At 28.2% G+C, this 16,668-nt stretch overlaps 1 protein-coding gene across 1 annotated transcript in view; it reads right to left on the reverse strand.

Annotated features, from left to right (window-relative positions):
- The window catches only part of LOC111636699 (protein LSM12 homolog), a 34,444-nt gene that overhangs the window by 13,354 nt on the left and 4,422 nt on the right, over positions 1 to 16,668 (reverse strand). Inside the window, exon 2 of the mRNA XM_023381999.1 lies at positions 494 to 627. Coding sequence (XP_023237767.1) covers positions 494 to 627 — 134 coding nt within the window. The remainder of the gene's footprint in view (positions 1 to 493; positions 628 to 16,668) is intronic.

A 16,668-nucleotide genomic window follows, 5' to 3' on the forward strand; every position in this document is an offset into this window, starting at 1 on the left:
ATGGAAAACTTAATTTGCTACATGGCAATGTGAGTGGCCACCTTGGTGTTAGTGTGTTGTAAGAACACATTAAAAATGAAACAGAAGAAATAATATTAATAAACAGATTTTAAGAATTAAAATTTAAAATCTTTTTAATAAAAGCTTTTAAAAATTAACTGCTAATTAACTGCCATTGTCTCCATTTCCATGTGCTCTCAAATTTTTCAATTAGCTTCTATAAAAATCTGTTATTCTTGCTTTTATTTGATATATGTTAGAATTATAAAGTATTTTTCAAACTTTTTATATTTAGAATATGTAGTATTAAAAAACGTTTTTGAAACTTGTTATCTTCTTAATATTTTATTAGACTATATTATATAGGAATTAAAAAAAATTTTTTTTATAAAAAAGTGTATGCAATGAAGAATTATACATTTAAATAACTTATGTATGTATTGCAGTAGATTAGTTGTATAATTATGCTATATAATAACAAATAACTTATTACCTTATCAAGATTTAATGATTGTAGAGCTGGAGGAGTACTCGATATTTCCTTTTTTACTTCAACATCTTCCACAAAATCCAAATTAATCATATGTATATCATTATTATTAGCTTTTCCATTAGAACTGGGGCATTCTGATAACAAATTAAGGAATCATTGATTTTAAAATACATCAAATATTACATGCTAAAAGTAATTTAATGTCATTAAAATGACCACTTGTCTGTTAACTACATAAAAATAGTTGTATGGGACATTTGTTTATCATATATTGACCAAAACCACATTTCTTGTTTTCAAAGTTAGCCCCAAGTGTCACTAGCACCACCTTGTGGGAGCACTGATCCAACACTGAATCAGAGTTTGAAGCTCCTTGCATAATGTGTACAATGACCATTTTTTAGACCTTGTAACCCCCATTTTTGATAGTCTGCTGATGCTGCTGATCACTACCATGTGTACAAGAAATTTTATATACAGGAAATAACTGAGAAAAGATAAATTTTATGTAAGTACAAGATTGTTCCATTACACAGTTCAGACAACTTCTATATAACTTTCTATTTAGAAATCTAATATTAGATCATATATAACAACACCCAAAGCCTGATGTTTTAATACTAAGCCAAATGATGGCCAATAATAATTAGACTAATGATAGTCTGATCATTATCAGTAATCATTTGGCTTATAAAGAGATCATAAGAAAAAAATAAAAAAATTTCTTAACATTTCTTTATAAATATTCAACTCCATCATATAAATAGTTAGGAAGGAACAAACACTTTTCAAAATAACAAAAGAAATTTTAATTCAGAAATAAACATGTTTGTTTGATTTCTGAAAAAATTAAATAGAATTTTGTTTCATCCTAGTATTTATTCATATATACTTTTTATATAATTCTATTAAATATTTTTGGAATTTTATGTTTATAAATATTATTGAATACTTAAAATTCCCTTATACTGTATATACTCTAATATGCATAATGCTCTACAAAAAGTTATTCTATATGTATACAAGAAATCTCTACTAGATTTATCATATAGACTGTATTCAGCAATAAACATGTCAATAGATGGTGCAGCTAAGGAACTTACTAACACTTCCAACTTCTTCCAATTAACTTCCTGTTGTTGCTAATCAACGTTTTTGCAAGTGTGAATATTTCTAGAAATATTGTTTATGACATTTTGAGATAATGAGTGCAAATTTACATCCTAAACATAAATACAAAATATACTACTCAGTATGATGAGTAGTATATTGTGTTAATTTCATAGGTCAACCATCCAATGATCCCAACAGTCCAGAGTGGATACCATCATTGCATCCTCACAAATCTCAAGAAAATATAAAAAATAAAATGTTACAATTGCTATAAACAATCCAGATAATTCAGATATTTCCAGAAATGCAGATAATTCTTTCAAAAATGTTAAAAAACAAAAGATGCTTCATAGCTGAACCATCTAATCATTCCAGAAGTAAGTAGCACTGAGGAACCAGCATACCACTTGCAAAATAATGCAGGTGAGATGTCATAGTATGTATCATATTAGAAGAAAATATAAAATAAATAAAAATGCTAATTACATCCAAACAATAGCGAATCTAAGAAAAAACAAATGTTTAATATTCAAACAGAATATTACAACTATTATTTTACAGTAAATTACTAAATAAGAGTTTATCAAACCGTTAGAGTTTACTAATACAACTGGAATAATTTCAGGTAAATTTCAACTGAGGAAAGATCAGTTTACGCTGACCTTGATGAACTAAAACAGGGATGGATTTGTTAATAATGATCCAAGTTTCTGATTTAGAATCAGTGAATCTACAATTGTAAGGATATTTCAGGACTGACTTAATTGTACTATTGTACCATTTAATTGTTTATATTGTACTAAAAAATACAATTAAATGACCACAAAGAAATACAGTTAAAAAAACTTGCCAGATATTTTCAAAGATCACACAGTTTGAAAATATTAGATGCATTATTGACTAATTTAAACCTTTCTAAACTTTTATATGCTTTAAAAGTTTCTTTTGGGTACATAGGTATACTTAGTTTGCATAAGATAAATCCAAATGTTTCCAAATCAATGTATGCTCAAATTTTTAACTGTTAAAAATGTTATTTCTGACTTATTCGTCTAATGGATCTGGAAATTCTAAATCTTTATATATTTTTTCTTGATACCTTAAATTTGTTTCAATATCCTACAAATTAAAATTATTTTCAATTACTTCTGTATCATTTAATTACGACTAACCGGAAACACAAAATGGAAGTTCAAGCAAGTCTTTCATAAAAACATTGCATGTGTTTTTGTTTATCCAAAAATGCAGTCTATACACTACATCAGTGGTTCCCAATTAGTTTTTCCTGCGTACCACTTCAAGAAAGAGCTCAAACTCGCATACCCCTTACAGCAGAAATTCATATTAATCCGTACTAATATTATAAATTCAAAGGTAATTCTGTCTGGCTGTCTGTCTGTTACCTTTTCACGTCTAAACTGCTGAACAGGTTTTAATAAAATTTGGCACAGATAACTTACATGTTGGAGATGGACATAGGCTACATTTTACTGTGAGAAAATATCTTACTCCCACGAGAAAATTTGATATAATGCGGGCAAAGCTGTGGGTAGACAGCAAGTGATAAATAGAATAATTTTTTTTTACATTTATTACCTTTAAAATACAATTCTAATAATAATGAAAATAACATAAGGTTATTTAATTTTAATGCGACAAATGTGCACGATTTTCTTTGCACAACTTTGTAAAATCTGGTTGCTTTTTGGTCAGCTTCAGTCTCAAGTCATCTTCGAGTTGAAGTCGGTGACGATGTTTAGTTTTCATGTTTGTCATGGCCAAAAATCCGCTCTCGCAGAGGTATGTTGTGCAAAATGATAGAAAATATTTTATTGCCACTTTGCTGACATGATAATGATAATTGTACAATTACCACAAATTGTGTTAATTGTACAATTTTTGTTTCTTGCACAAGAATTTCATTTAGGTATTGTCACAAATGCATTTTTTTGATGAAATTTCGAGAATATTTTTAGTTATAAATAAATGAATTTGTGCATTCCACATCATGTTGTAAATTGCTGAATTTTTGATGGTCCACCCATTATTTTTTTGATTGCTTCATCTCATGATTTAAATTTTAAATCAACCTATTTTAGATTGCTGCGTGTACCTCTTCATGCAATTTTGCAAACCCCCAGGGGTACGCATACCACTAATTGGGACCATTGCACTACATTACCTACTTATACTACATTAGATCTTCTCAGAAAACAACTTTACTATGTTTCACACAGGTGCAGCCACAGATCTCTTGTAATAGCATCCACATTCCTTCACATTTAGGCTATCATAAATTTTTGCAAAACGGATAATACTTTGATAATACTTAGTAAATGATAAGATATAAAATTAACAGCCTGATGGCTACATTTGAGAATTTTGCTACTCTACAAAGATCAAAGACTTAAGTATTGGATATTTCTAGAACTTAAAATGATTTAGTTGGTATCTTTTTGAGTCAATATAGAAAACAGAAGTACAGTAAGACCCTGCTTAATGCTGCCTTGATTAATGCTGATTCGATATAACATGGTCTGCTTGAAGCCTTAAAAAAAAAAATAATAAAAATAAAAAAAAGCACAAAATTTTACACCAATTCAAATTATCGCAGTATTTCATTGATTTGAATATAATACAATTATTATGAACACGAATCAATCAGCAAAAGGTGGCAATTTGTTGTAGCCTTAAATCTATGTTTGTTTTGTGCAATTTTAGAAAAAATATAATATTATGGATGCTATAGGCCAGGGATGGCAAACCTGTGGCACATAAGGAGAAATCATCTGGCACGTAATGTATCATATGATTTCTGTCTTTTTTAATCACCTTTTCAGTTTATCACCCATTCATTGTTTTTTCAATCAGCTTTTTTACATTTATTCTAATTAAAACGTATTTGTTTAATTTCTTTAAATATCGTTATTTGAAGTCTGAAACTATGGCACTCATAAACATCTAAAGCTAAGTATGCTTACAATATGGCATGCGAACACAAAAAGGTTTGCCATCCCTGCTATAGGCAATATAAATTTCACATGGCAAGAATTAACTGATAAAGGTATGAACAAAACGTGCAAAAGTTATGTGGAAGAAGTTATGGCTGAAGGTACCCAAGAATTCTCAACAAGAAAAGCTTATGATGTTGTTTGTTAAGTTATGGCAATGCAACACTTGGGCGATCTGCCTGGGGGGGTCTTTTTAAAGGAAACTTGCCCCTATTTAGGCATTACAGACATGGAGAAAACCCGGAAAACTCCATGTGGCCAGCCTGTCCGAGCAAGGCGTGAACCCACAACCAAACTCCCAGTGTTCAGGGTACAAAGACTGCTTGGCCACTGGTGGGTTGAGAAGAGCTGTATCGTTAGGTTGACCAAATTGTTAACCTAATTGATACAGCAGGACTAGATGTAGACAAGCAGGATATTGAAGAGTTACTGCAGGTTTCTGGTGAGCCTTACCAACAACGACCTTCAAGAACTGACAAAACAAGGAATTGATGTAGAACTGGAAAATAGAGATTCTGAAAATGAAGAATCCAAAGAATTTCTCTAGAGATTTCCTTAGTAAAAGTTTGGTAACGATAACCAAAATTGTTGATCAAATTGTAGTGAATGATCCAGATTTTGAAAAGAGTAAAAAAAGCAAACAAGCCGTTTTGGATGCAATCTCCTGCCACCAACATTTGTTTAAGGAAAGAAAAAACTGACAAATGAAACTACACGACCTTACTGCAAAAAACAAGAATTTCAGAAAAGCCGGGACCTTCGTTACAAAAAAATGAACTTTACATTTTTGTGTGCATATGTTTGTGTATTATTTAACATATATTATTATGCAAATTAACATAAAAATAACTTAAAATTATAGTAAAATTTGTTTATTTTTGGTCACATGTTCCCCTTTTCCTATTTACTCTATGTTAAAATGACCTTGTTTAAGAAAAAAAAAAACCANGTATTCTCACATTATTATACATTTCTGTGTGCATATGTTTGTGTTATTTAACACATATTATTATACAAATTAATAAAAAAAACAACTTAAAATTATAGTAAAATTTGTTTATTTTTGGTCACATGTTCCCCTTTTCCTATTTACTCTATGTTAAAATGACCTTGTTTAAGAAAAAAAAAAACCAACAAATGAAACTACACAACTTTATTGCAAAAAACAAGAATTTCAGAAAAGCGCAAAGAGCTGTTTCACTTAGCACTTTGTTGTCTAGGAACGCATCCCCCGTGTTAAGTGGGGTCTTACTGTACTATAATTATAAAATCTCATATATTTTTGAAAATGAAAAGTATTTCAGATAATTTTTTATATATCTGAAATACAGTGGACCTTGCATAATGAGCAAAGCAAATTGTTAAAAAATTACTCGCTTAACAAGCGATGTTTCGCATAACGAGTGACCAGGAGAGGGGGACATCTAAATTGTGCGCATGCTCCATCAGTCTGTGTTTAGCACTTGTTACGACAGTATCTTAGTGTCACTTGTGATCACACATTTTTACAAACTTATGTTTACACATATTATGTATAAACATTATTATATAATGGGCTATGATTGTTAAACACACCAAACGATATGCCAAATTCTTGGGCTATGTAAAGGCTTTAATTAAATATTAGAAATGTCTAAATTAAAAATTAGTTATTTATAATTATTAAATTTAATATGAAGTAGAAGCATAACTGACTACCTCTAGTCAAATTAATCAATTTCTAATATTTAATTATAGCCTTTACATAGCCCAAGAATTTGGCATATAGTTTCACATGTTTATCAGACATATTATCTGTGATTTTTTTAGTTTCTGCAAATTGAATTCACATTCTAAGTTGGTTCATTCTGCATTAGAAGAAAAGGTGATAATGATTCATGCTCCTTAACAACATATATTGTATAATTTTCTTTGAATAAATGTTATACATAAAAATACTCAAATATTTTTTCATCATGAAATGCATTACCATATTTTACATTAATCTATATGGGAAAAATTATTTCGCTTAACGAATGTTTTGCATAATGAGTAATATTCTTGAACGAATTATCTCATTAAGCAAGGTTCCACTGTATATATTAAATAAACCAGAAGTCTTATTAAGTTTGAAATTATACTAGTTATGTAAAAATAGTAAATTTACTATTTTTAAAATAGTAAATTTAAGATCTTAAATAGAAATAACTACAGTATTAAAAAATAAATTATTATTTGTAACAAAAGAATAATATTTAAATGCAATTAATTCTAAATATCCTTCTAGCTGAGAATCTTATTGATAATTTATTAAAAAATTTATCATCTGCAGAAAGTCATTAAACATGAATTTATTCACAAAGATATGATATGAGTCATTAGTCAGTTGATAATTATTTATAATACCAGTAATAAAATTAACAGAATAGCATAGCCAAATTGCCTTTGTGCCAATAAAAACTCAAACTAATTGTTTATACTAATTTATCTACCTTAAAAAATCCTTAATAATAATCATAACTAGAGGATTTGATCCCGGGATCCCGATTTTCGAGATCCCAAGATCCCAACAACTTTTCAGTCCCAAAATTTTCGGGATTAAGTTTTCCTAATCCCGAGATTTTCGGAATTGACATCATTTTAAAAAAAAGTTGCAAAATAGACTGCACGAAGCGAAACGTTCAGTGCCAGTGCTTTAAACAGAATTGCTTGCCTATCATTTTAATATAAAATACAAGAAATTTTATTCCAAGCAAGCAGCAGAAATTAACCTAGCGGACTTGCGATGCTTGGAATAAAACTTCTTGTATTTTCAACTAAAATGATAGGCAAGCAGTTCTCACTGGGTTACTTGGTAATATACTTCATTTTTGTATTTTTGAATTTTTGCGGGCCCAATCGATTTTCTGGTGCAGTCGAGAGCATTACTCAATGCATTTTACCTGTCAATGTGTCAGCCATCTTGTTTTGCCAGTGTAGTTAATATAGACCTGACGCCTCTCGCTTAGGGGGTCGACCTTAGGTGAAAAGGTTATGACCCAAAAGTAATCTAAATTTACGAATGCATGTACTGTACTGTAAATACAGTACATACTTGTAAACGTATATATTTTAATATGATTTTATGTGCTTTAAATGCTTTTCTAGCGACTTCAACTCGAAACGACGTAAGTCGAGGTATACCTGTATTACATCTCTCAAACAGGAAGAAGATCCCTTTGTTAGTGGAGAATTTAAAGGATGTTTTATATTATGCTTTTGTATGGCCACATTTCTTTACTTTCAAATTGATACATAGATATTTACTATGTTAACAGAGGACTATATTCCTTTAATGTAGCATGTTAAATAAGCATTCCATACAACAGACATTTGCAACTCTCTTCCTTCAGAATCATATAACAAACAAGGATGCTCCTTGTTTGTTATATGATTCTGGACATAGTAAAAGATTGACCATAAGTATAGTATTATTTTAAAAACAACAATACATCACAGGGATTACTAATGTACTAAAATAAATATTTTGATTTTACCATTTGTCTGCATTTTTGCACTAGCATATAAAAATTTGCAGCTCCAAGAACATATGCTGCAGCATTATGTTTATTTAAAACATACAATTATACTGCTTGGTTAAGGCAACTGAAAATATTTTACTGACCAGAAATATTTTTGTCTTTCCTAAAGCAATCATCAACCATTCCAAATAGAGTAGTTACATGTGAAAGAAAATATTCCATTTTCAAATAATGAACTATTGAAAATTTAAACAAAAATTAAAATTAACAATCCATATATAAAAAACTAACACAAATTAAGTACTCTTAAAATTAAAAATTAGTAATCTATTCAAAAATGTAAGTGCTACAGCATGTATCTATACAACACAACACACATTTTTATTACTATTTATTATTATTTTTTCATCTTTTTTCCACAAGTCACAACAACGTAACAGATTATAAACTTTACATTTAAACAAGTTTANACTTACTTTACTACCTACTTACTAGGTTGTTATATGAAAATAGTCTATTTAGTCGATGTTAAGAGAGATTTTTGTTAATTTTCAACGTTTATTTGCATAGATTGTTACATAAAGGTTTTTTCAATTTATGTGAGTTTAAAGAGATCTCAGTGATGCTTAAAAAAGAATAAATTTAACATGAAGACAGTGATTTTAAGTCTGGTTAGTCTAACTCTAAGTATGATTAGTTAGAGTGATTAAATTAACTAGGTGTATATCGTAAAATACGTTGATTTTTGTCTAAATTTTGATTTTTGATTTCTGTAAGATTTTCTTATTTTTTATTAACCCTCAATACCGAAATAATCCTGGGATCCCAGGATTGAATAAGTATAATCCCGAAATCCCGGGATTAGAAATAAGGACCGGGATCGAATTCCCTAATCATAACATACATAATAAATATTATGTAAACAGGAAGCACAAATATTCATACAAAAAAATATTTTGCTAGTTAGATTTATATTATATTTAGTTGAATGAAAGAGACACTTTCCTGTTTTAATATCTCTGAAAATGTGTCACATCAAATAAGAGATGCATCTTATCATAATTAGCTATCTCTAGTGTCGTGTGTCTTATTTTTTCATCATTAATTCCATTGTGTCATTTCAATACTTTTATTAGACAAATATCTCATCACAAATATTGAAGAGGTCAGCTTGGGGACCATCAATCCTTTCCCTCCTTGAATTTTTAATGTGTTATAGTACCCATATCTGACTAATGCACATTAGCAAGAGTTACTTTACTGTGTAAGGGTTTATAAGATAACGTTTAAAGTTTTCTGTTTTGGTTATGTACTGAGTTTGTAAAAATGAAATGAATCACAGCGAACATGGTCAAATTAATAAGATGGCTAATTGGAAAGCTTGATATTGTAGTTCCCAACTTCTTTTGAATATTTCTTTTATAATTCAATCTCTTCCTGTAATGTAATATCTTATGAATCATTATATATTATATAAAATGATTCATAGGATATATATATATTTGCAATTATAAAATGATATTGTCATTATATAATATTATATTATATAATGACAATATCATTTTATAATTGCAAATACAATAGACTCTCCTATATACAAATATGGAAGTGATCCAGATATTAGAAAAATCTGAGTAAGGGAGTGTGATCATTTTTAAATAAGACTAATAAATATGCCTACCATATGTATAAAAAAATGTTTATTTTGACTTTTATGCTTATTTTTGACAATTACAATTAATTTTAAAAGTATTGTGTTAAATTTATTTGTTTTATTCTTCTTCATTCACTGACAAGCTGCTTCATCATGCCAATGCCTCATCATTATCATATTAGCAATGGTTAATGCATTGTGCTCTTCTATAAACTTCAAGACAACTAATTGCTCAATAAAGAAAAAAATTAAATGTACACATTGCAGTATGAATAGGTAAGATTTGTACTGATGTATTTTAAAAAATTTTTTGTCGTCTAGTTTTTTTTTAAAAATTTTTGTTGTCTTTTGCTGACTATTAGTCAGATAAGTAAACTGTAACACATTAAAAAAAATCAAACAGTTCAAGGAGGACAAGGATTGATGGTTCCCTTGTTAGCTTAATCATTAGTCTATTGTAGTAATGTAGTATTTGAATGAAAGTTCCAGAAAAAGTTGAGCAGCATTCTCAAAAAGTGTTGCATTTCTGATGCTTTAAAACAGCATTGAGCACGATTGCATATGGAAAGATCTGCAAATCCAGTGTTGTTAGTGAGTAGTGGTTTTAGTTTACTAAAACTAAAACTGCATGTATATATGTATATAATAAATTAAAATTCAGGAACATGACAAACAACATTAGTGTTAATTCAGATGAGAAACATTACAGGTAAAAAATTTCTAACTTTGATACTGCAGAAAACAGTGATATAACTTATTTTACTTACAATAAATATCAAACAAATAGACTTTGTTCAGTATTTCTTGTCAAGTTTTTTTTTCTTTTTTTGAAAAAATATACAAGAAATCTGTGGGTAAGCATGTAGAAACTAAAGGTATATCTTTGTTTCAAATAAATATAGTAATTAATGATTTTTTCAAACTGCTCTCAAAAGAAACTACATTATACACAAGTTTTCTTCCCCAATTTAATTACAGAAAATTTTCACAAAAGATAAAATGTCTTGAAAATGGGAGATGTATATTCACTTACACAGTTACTTAAATAAAAATTTTTTTTTACAAATTTTAGTGTCAATTACTTATAGCTTTTTTTTTTAATTAAAAAGATTAGGATTTATCAGCAGAGATTTTATTTGGATTATCAGTTTAGATAATGAAGCATAGCACAGCATTGAGTGTTCTTCTAAAAGCCATGTTGTTAGAAATGGATTTGATCCATTTCTAACAACAGTTTATTCTTATAAGCCTACTTATGTCATGTGAATGAACAATTAGTTAAAGTTCAGCAAATATTTTAAAAGTCAGTTCTTCAAATTGAAGGTGGACCCATAAAGTTGTAGAAATAATAAAAGGGGAGTTTACCAAAACTACATTATACCAATAGGGAAGGAGGAGCCAAAAGAAACTCAAATTATACATGTAATCAATGGATGGCCCTAAAAATATACTGTAAATTTGTTTAAAAATAATTTATTACATTCTTCTTTTTCTACATTATGTCAGCAACATTTAAAAAATTTTTAATCGATATTAAAAAACACTATAAAATTACAATTAAACATCAATTCTTTATTATTAGGCATTTTCTAAACTTAATGAATTATTATTCCTCAATTTATATATACAGTTGAACCTGTATCTAAAACATGTTTAGCTCTAAATTTATTTTTCTCCCCTGCATTTTAGTCTAAGTTCAACATACTTTCCATACTTATCACAAATAATTTTCTCCCAAACCTTTCTATCTCAAATTAGGGACTGAAGTGTCAATTACAAATTTAAAGCTCAGCGACTATATTTTGATAGCATAAACTAATTGAGAAACATCTCTTGCAATAAAATATTTAGTTGCAATTAACACTGTTTTTCTCTGACTGACTGAGTTTGGCTTGCATCTTATTGGTTGAAGAAAGTCAGGCATCAGAAACTAATAACAAACTATTTCTGTTAAAGTATATCAAAAACGCTTTATTTATATCTAATACAGTATACATGTATGCATTTATTTGCTATTCCATTAATAAAGTACCATACCTCCAATCAAACTTATTACTGTTTATTCGAAGCCTGTCTATCTCAAATTTTTTTCTCATTCCTGTGAGATTCGAAATAGAATTATTATTAGAATAGGCAAATTAGTGTTTTAATTAATCAAAAGAAAAACAAAATTGATACGTTTTTTGATACAACTGTATTTGATTTAAATTTAGATTAAATAAAGAATTCATACAATTATTAAAAATTTGAACATAATTTAAATTCTGTTTTGAACAGATATTTTTTATGGGCTAATCTGCATATAGTTTTTAAAACACTTATTTAACTTGCTTTGTATCATGTTTACAATGTTAACTCAAATTGCATCCACTTCTAATCAAGGCATATCTTCAAAGTTATAGCCTTCTACATCTGATGAATGCATTTTCACACCCACTATTCTCCCTACTCCAAAACCAAATAATTTTTACATTAGTTACATTTAATCATGATTTTTTAGAGTAAATGCACTGTAATCTTGTATATGTTCCTATCCTAATTTTGAAACAGTCATTAAAACCTTTTAAAATTTTTAAAAATATATAAAACTAGCTGTTACCTGCGACTTCGCCTGTGCGGATTTTGCAAGCAAATACCAATTATATTCATTATTTCAACAACCATAGGAATTGTTATATAACACCTACCACTGAGAATGATGAGAATCAAATGAACTGTTTTCAATTTGATCAATTTTCTTGAATGTTTACAATCGTTCTATAATTGAACCAATATGCAATAACAAATTCAAATTTAAAACAGTTCAAACATTTGGTTAAAAAATCAAAATATATAAAAATATTTATAACAAAGTCTGAAATGTTATAAATTTAATACATCTAATACTCAATGAAGACTAAATGTAGTTGAAAACAAAAAATTGCATCTAAAATAGTACAGTAGAAGCCATTCTTCAGGTTGAGCCTTAATGCTCTCCCTCTTCCCCTCACAAGGCGAATTTCCAAAAATCTCTTCTTAGTGTGTGTTTTCATGACGTACCCTGTGTACCAAATTTCACCTCTCTAGGTTCAGCAGTTTGCTTTGGGCAATGATGAATCAGTCAGTCAGGACAAGTAATTTTATATATTTAGATTATTACGGTACAAAATGTTAAAAATTTTATATTCATTTTGGATGACTTATTGTAGCAGATAAATTTAACAAGTTTTAATTTGTACATAGCATATCTAAATAAAATACATTTAATTTTTATAGAAACATTGATTGTAATTATATTGAAGTTTGTAAACAAACATCATCACTATAACCCGATACATTATAAAACTAAGTCAACTAATGCCATACGTCATTGGGCTAGAATATGGCTATAATACTAATAAATTATGAAACAATTTAGTACTAGTGGGAGGCATTAAGCACCATCTCTTAATAAATTTAGTAATTATAATTTTTAATTAAATAATTTAGAACTGCTGGAAGAAAAGAATCAGCCCAGAGCAGGACTTGAACCCGCAACTCCTGCTTACCATGCAGATGCATTGCCAATTACACTACCTGGATCTCTGGTCTGATCCAATCGTCCAGTATATATAACATTATATTATAACCACCAACAATTATTATGGGGCCGGATGTGGACACATCCAGCATCCACATCCTGTAAACATCTCCTAAGGCACTCAACTGGCCATTGCAAACCCCAGCAAGGCACATATAAACAATCATCATCATGATAACCCGATACATTAGAGTTTGATTCATGAAGTTTGATATATCAATCCTCGAGAGTTCCTCACAGAATTAAACAGACAGATTAACAACATTTTGCTGTCATTAATCTGTTATAAATCAATTATTCATTTCTAAATTTCAAATAAATATATCTTCCACTCATTTTATAACATTATGATCATTTTTTAAATGACAAAACAACATTAAGCACAAATATTTTAAACTTCTCTAAATTTAATTTTGGCTTCAAAAAAGTTCCAAAAGAAGTTTGTAAAATAAAAAAAAAACACCAAAAATTCAAAACAAAAAGTTAAAAATTTAATTGTATACTTTTACATGGAGCTAGATAACTTCTAAGAATAATTATATTCCAGATACTGTTTTGACAATTTTTAAACAACAAAAAGTTGTTATTCAAATAACTATTATGTTAATACTACTTTATATATAAATTTTTAAAAATATAATTAAAAATTAGTAATACCTGTAATGTAAAATTTTTTAAATGCCAGTTTCTGTTTCTTCTAAAAAGTGTCATTCTACTCAATACTTTGAATTTAATAACATTAATATTTTTTATGGTTTTTGTTGTAAACAAAGATATGAATCCTAAATTTATTTAACTAGGTTAAACTTCATGACAATAATTTAAATCTTCAGTCATTACAATTCAATATGAATTATGTATATTTATATATTCTTTAAACTCTCTCTCTCTCTGTATGTATGTCCAAACAAAGTTTAGAGAATAAATAAACTGTGTACACACACACAGTTTATTTATTCTAAATATGAAACTTGTTTTAGTGATTATATATATAATCTTTAACTTCTAAGTATGAAACTTGTTTTTAAATATTAAATTTTGCTATTGTTAATTTTCCTTTATATTTTCAATTTAAAAATTTACATTTTATTAAATTTTCCCTCTTATTTAAATAGGCTAAATAATATAGTATTTTTTTATTTTAAAAAATTTATTTATTTTACTTTTATGGCAACATCATATTACAACAGTTTCTCTAAAAATGATGCTCTTCTGTTCATACATCTTTTACAAATTAAAAAAAAAAAAATGATTTGATTTTAATATTCTCTCTCTAACACTTAAAGTACAATAAATTATTTTTGCTAGTTTTTACACTTTTTTTATAACTTATATAATATTGTCTAGAACTCTGTTTTTGATTTGTATTTTTTTTAAACAAATTCAGAAAGTAAAGTTAATTTATTCAAGTTATTGAAACTTCAATATTGAAAAGATTAACACAGATTAATAGAAAATGCTTCATGTTAACATACACCATAATTTGATTTTTAAAAATTATTAATGTATATAAAGGTTAATTTTTGAATAGACAAAATTTTTTATTCAACAATAGATTAGATTATGCAAAATAAGTTGTCTCTTATTGTTTGAAATAAAACATATATTAAAATAGGTGTTTTCATATCTTCATAGTATAGACGATATATTAGAATCAAAATTGAAAATATCAGTTTTTGGATTCATGGCAATGCATTATACACTTCTAAACAAAAAAAATCTGAATTATGATTAATAATGAAATATCTAATTAATAACTTGCCTACATGACCTATCAGTTAAGTTTCATTAAATTATTGATAATTTGTCTTATTTTTTTCAATATTACTGTTTTGGTAGCAACCATGCTTGAAGACAATTATTTTTATTTTCAAATAAACTATAAAAAATGTTCTTAAAATGAATAAAAAGCATATCTAACATTCTTAATCATTTCCAACATACAGCAAGACCCCGCTTAATGCTGATTCAATATAACGCGGTCTACGTGAAGCCTAAAAAAAGCTCAAAATTTACACTGATTTAAATTATCATGACATTTCATTGATTCATATATAATACGATTATTTATGAACACAAACCAATCAGAAAAAGGTAACAAAAAGGTGTACTTTCTTTAAATTTATGTTTGTTTGGTGCAATTTTGCAAAAAATATATCATGGATATCATAGGTAATATCGGCTTTGCTTGGCACGAATTAACTGATAAATGAACGAACGGAGTGTGGAGGGAGGATGTTATGGCTGGAAGTATCCAAGAATTCTTAATGAGAAGATCCTATCTCTATCATTAGGTTGATCAAACTCAACATAATCGACTAGGAGATATAGATGAACAGGATATTGAGGAGTTACAGCAGGTTTCTGGTGAGAGCCTTACCAACGACAACCTTCAAGAACTGGCAGAACATGAAATTCATGTGGATCTGGAAAATAGAGATTCTAAAAACGAAGAACCCAAAAAATTTCTCTACAGGTTTCCTTAGTAAAAATTTTGTATGACGACTGAAATCGTTGATCAAATTGTAGCAAATGATCCAGATTTTGAAAGGAATGCAAAAGCAAAACAAGGCATTTTGGATACGATCTTCTGCTACCGACATTTGCTTAAGGAAAGAAAAAAGTGACAAATGAAACGTTACAACTTCATTGCAAAAAAACAAGAATTTCAGAAAAGTCAGGACCTTCATCACAAAAAATGAACTTTACATTTCTGTGTGCATATGTTTATATCTTATTTAACAAATATTATTATACAAATTAATATAAAAATAACTTAAAATTAAAGTAAAATTTGTTTATTTTTGGTCACGTATTTCCCTATCCCTATTTACTCTATGTTAAAATGAGCTCGTTTAACACTGTTTCATTTCGTGCTTTGTCGTCTAGGAATGCATCCCTGCATTAAGCAGGGTCTTACTGTATTTAGTTTGATAGCCAAGATAGAAAAATTTTTCCAATGTTATTCTGCATCACGACCTCTATCATAACTATAATAAATTGATTCTCAGTGACAAGCATAGTAATTACAGGTATACCTCACCTTACGTCAGTAATTGCTTCCAGGAGAGGTGACGTAAGTCGAATTTACTTGTCTCTGAATCTACTTGTCATTAGGCTAAACCATAAATTACCATTCCCGGTTCTGTATTTTATTTATTAATGCATTTTTAATAATATATAGTTAATAAGGATCTATTTTAAGCTTACAAACAAATAAATTTTAGTTTTTAATATAGTACAGAAAAAAGTAATCTAAATTTACGAATGCATGTACTGTAAATACAGTATATACTTGTAAATGTATATATTTTAATATGATTTTATGTGCTTTAAAC

The sequence above is a fragment of the Centruroides sculpturatus genome, unplaced genomic scaffold, assembly GCF_000671375.1.
Source record: "Centruroides sculpturatus isolate CEXI.00-Female unplaced genomic scaffold, Cexi_2.0 scaffold667, whole genome shotgun sequence".
In the NCBI taxonomy this organism is placed as follows: Eukaryota; Metazoa; Arthropoda; class Arachnida; order Scorpiones; family Buthidae; genus Centruroides; species Centruroides sculpturatus.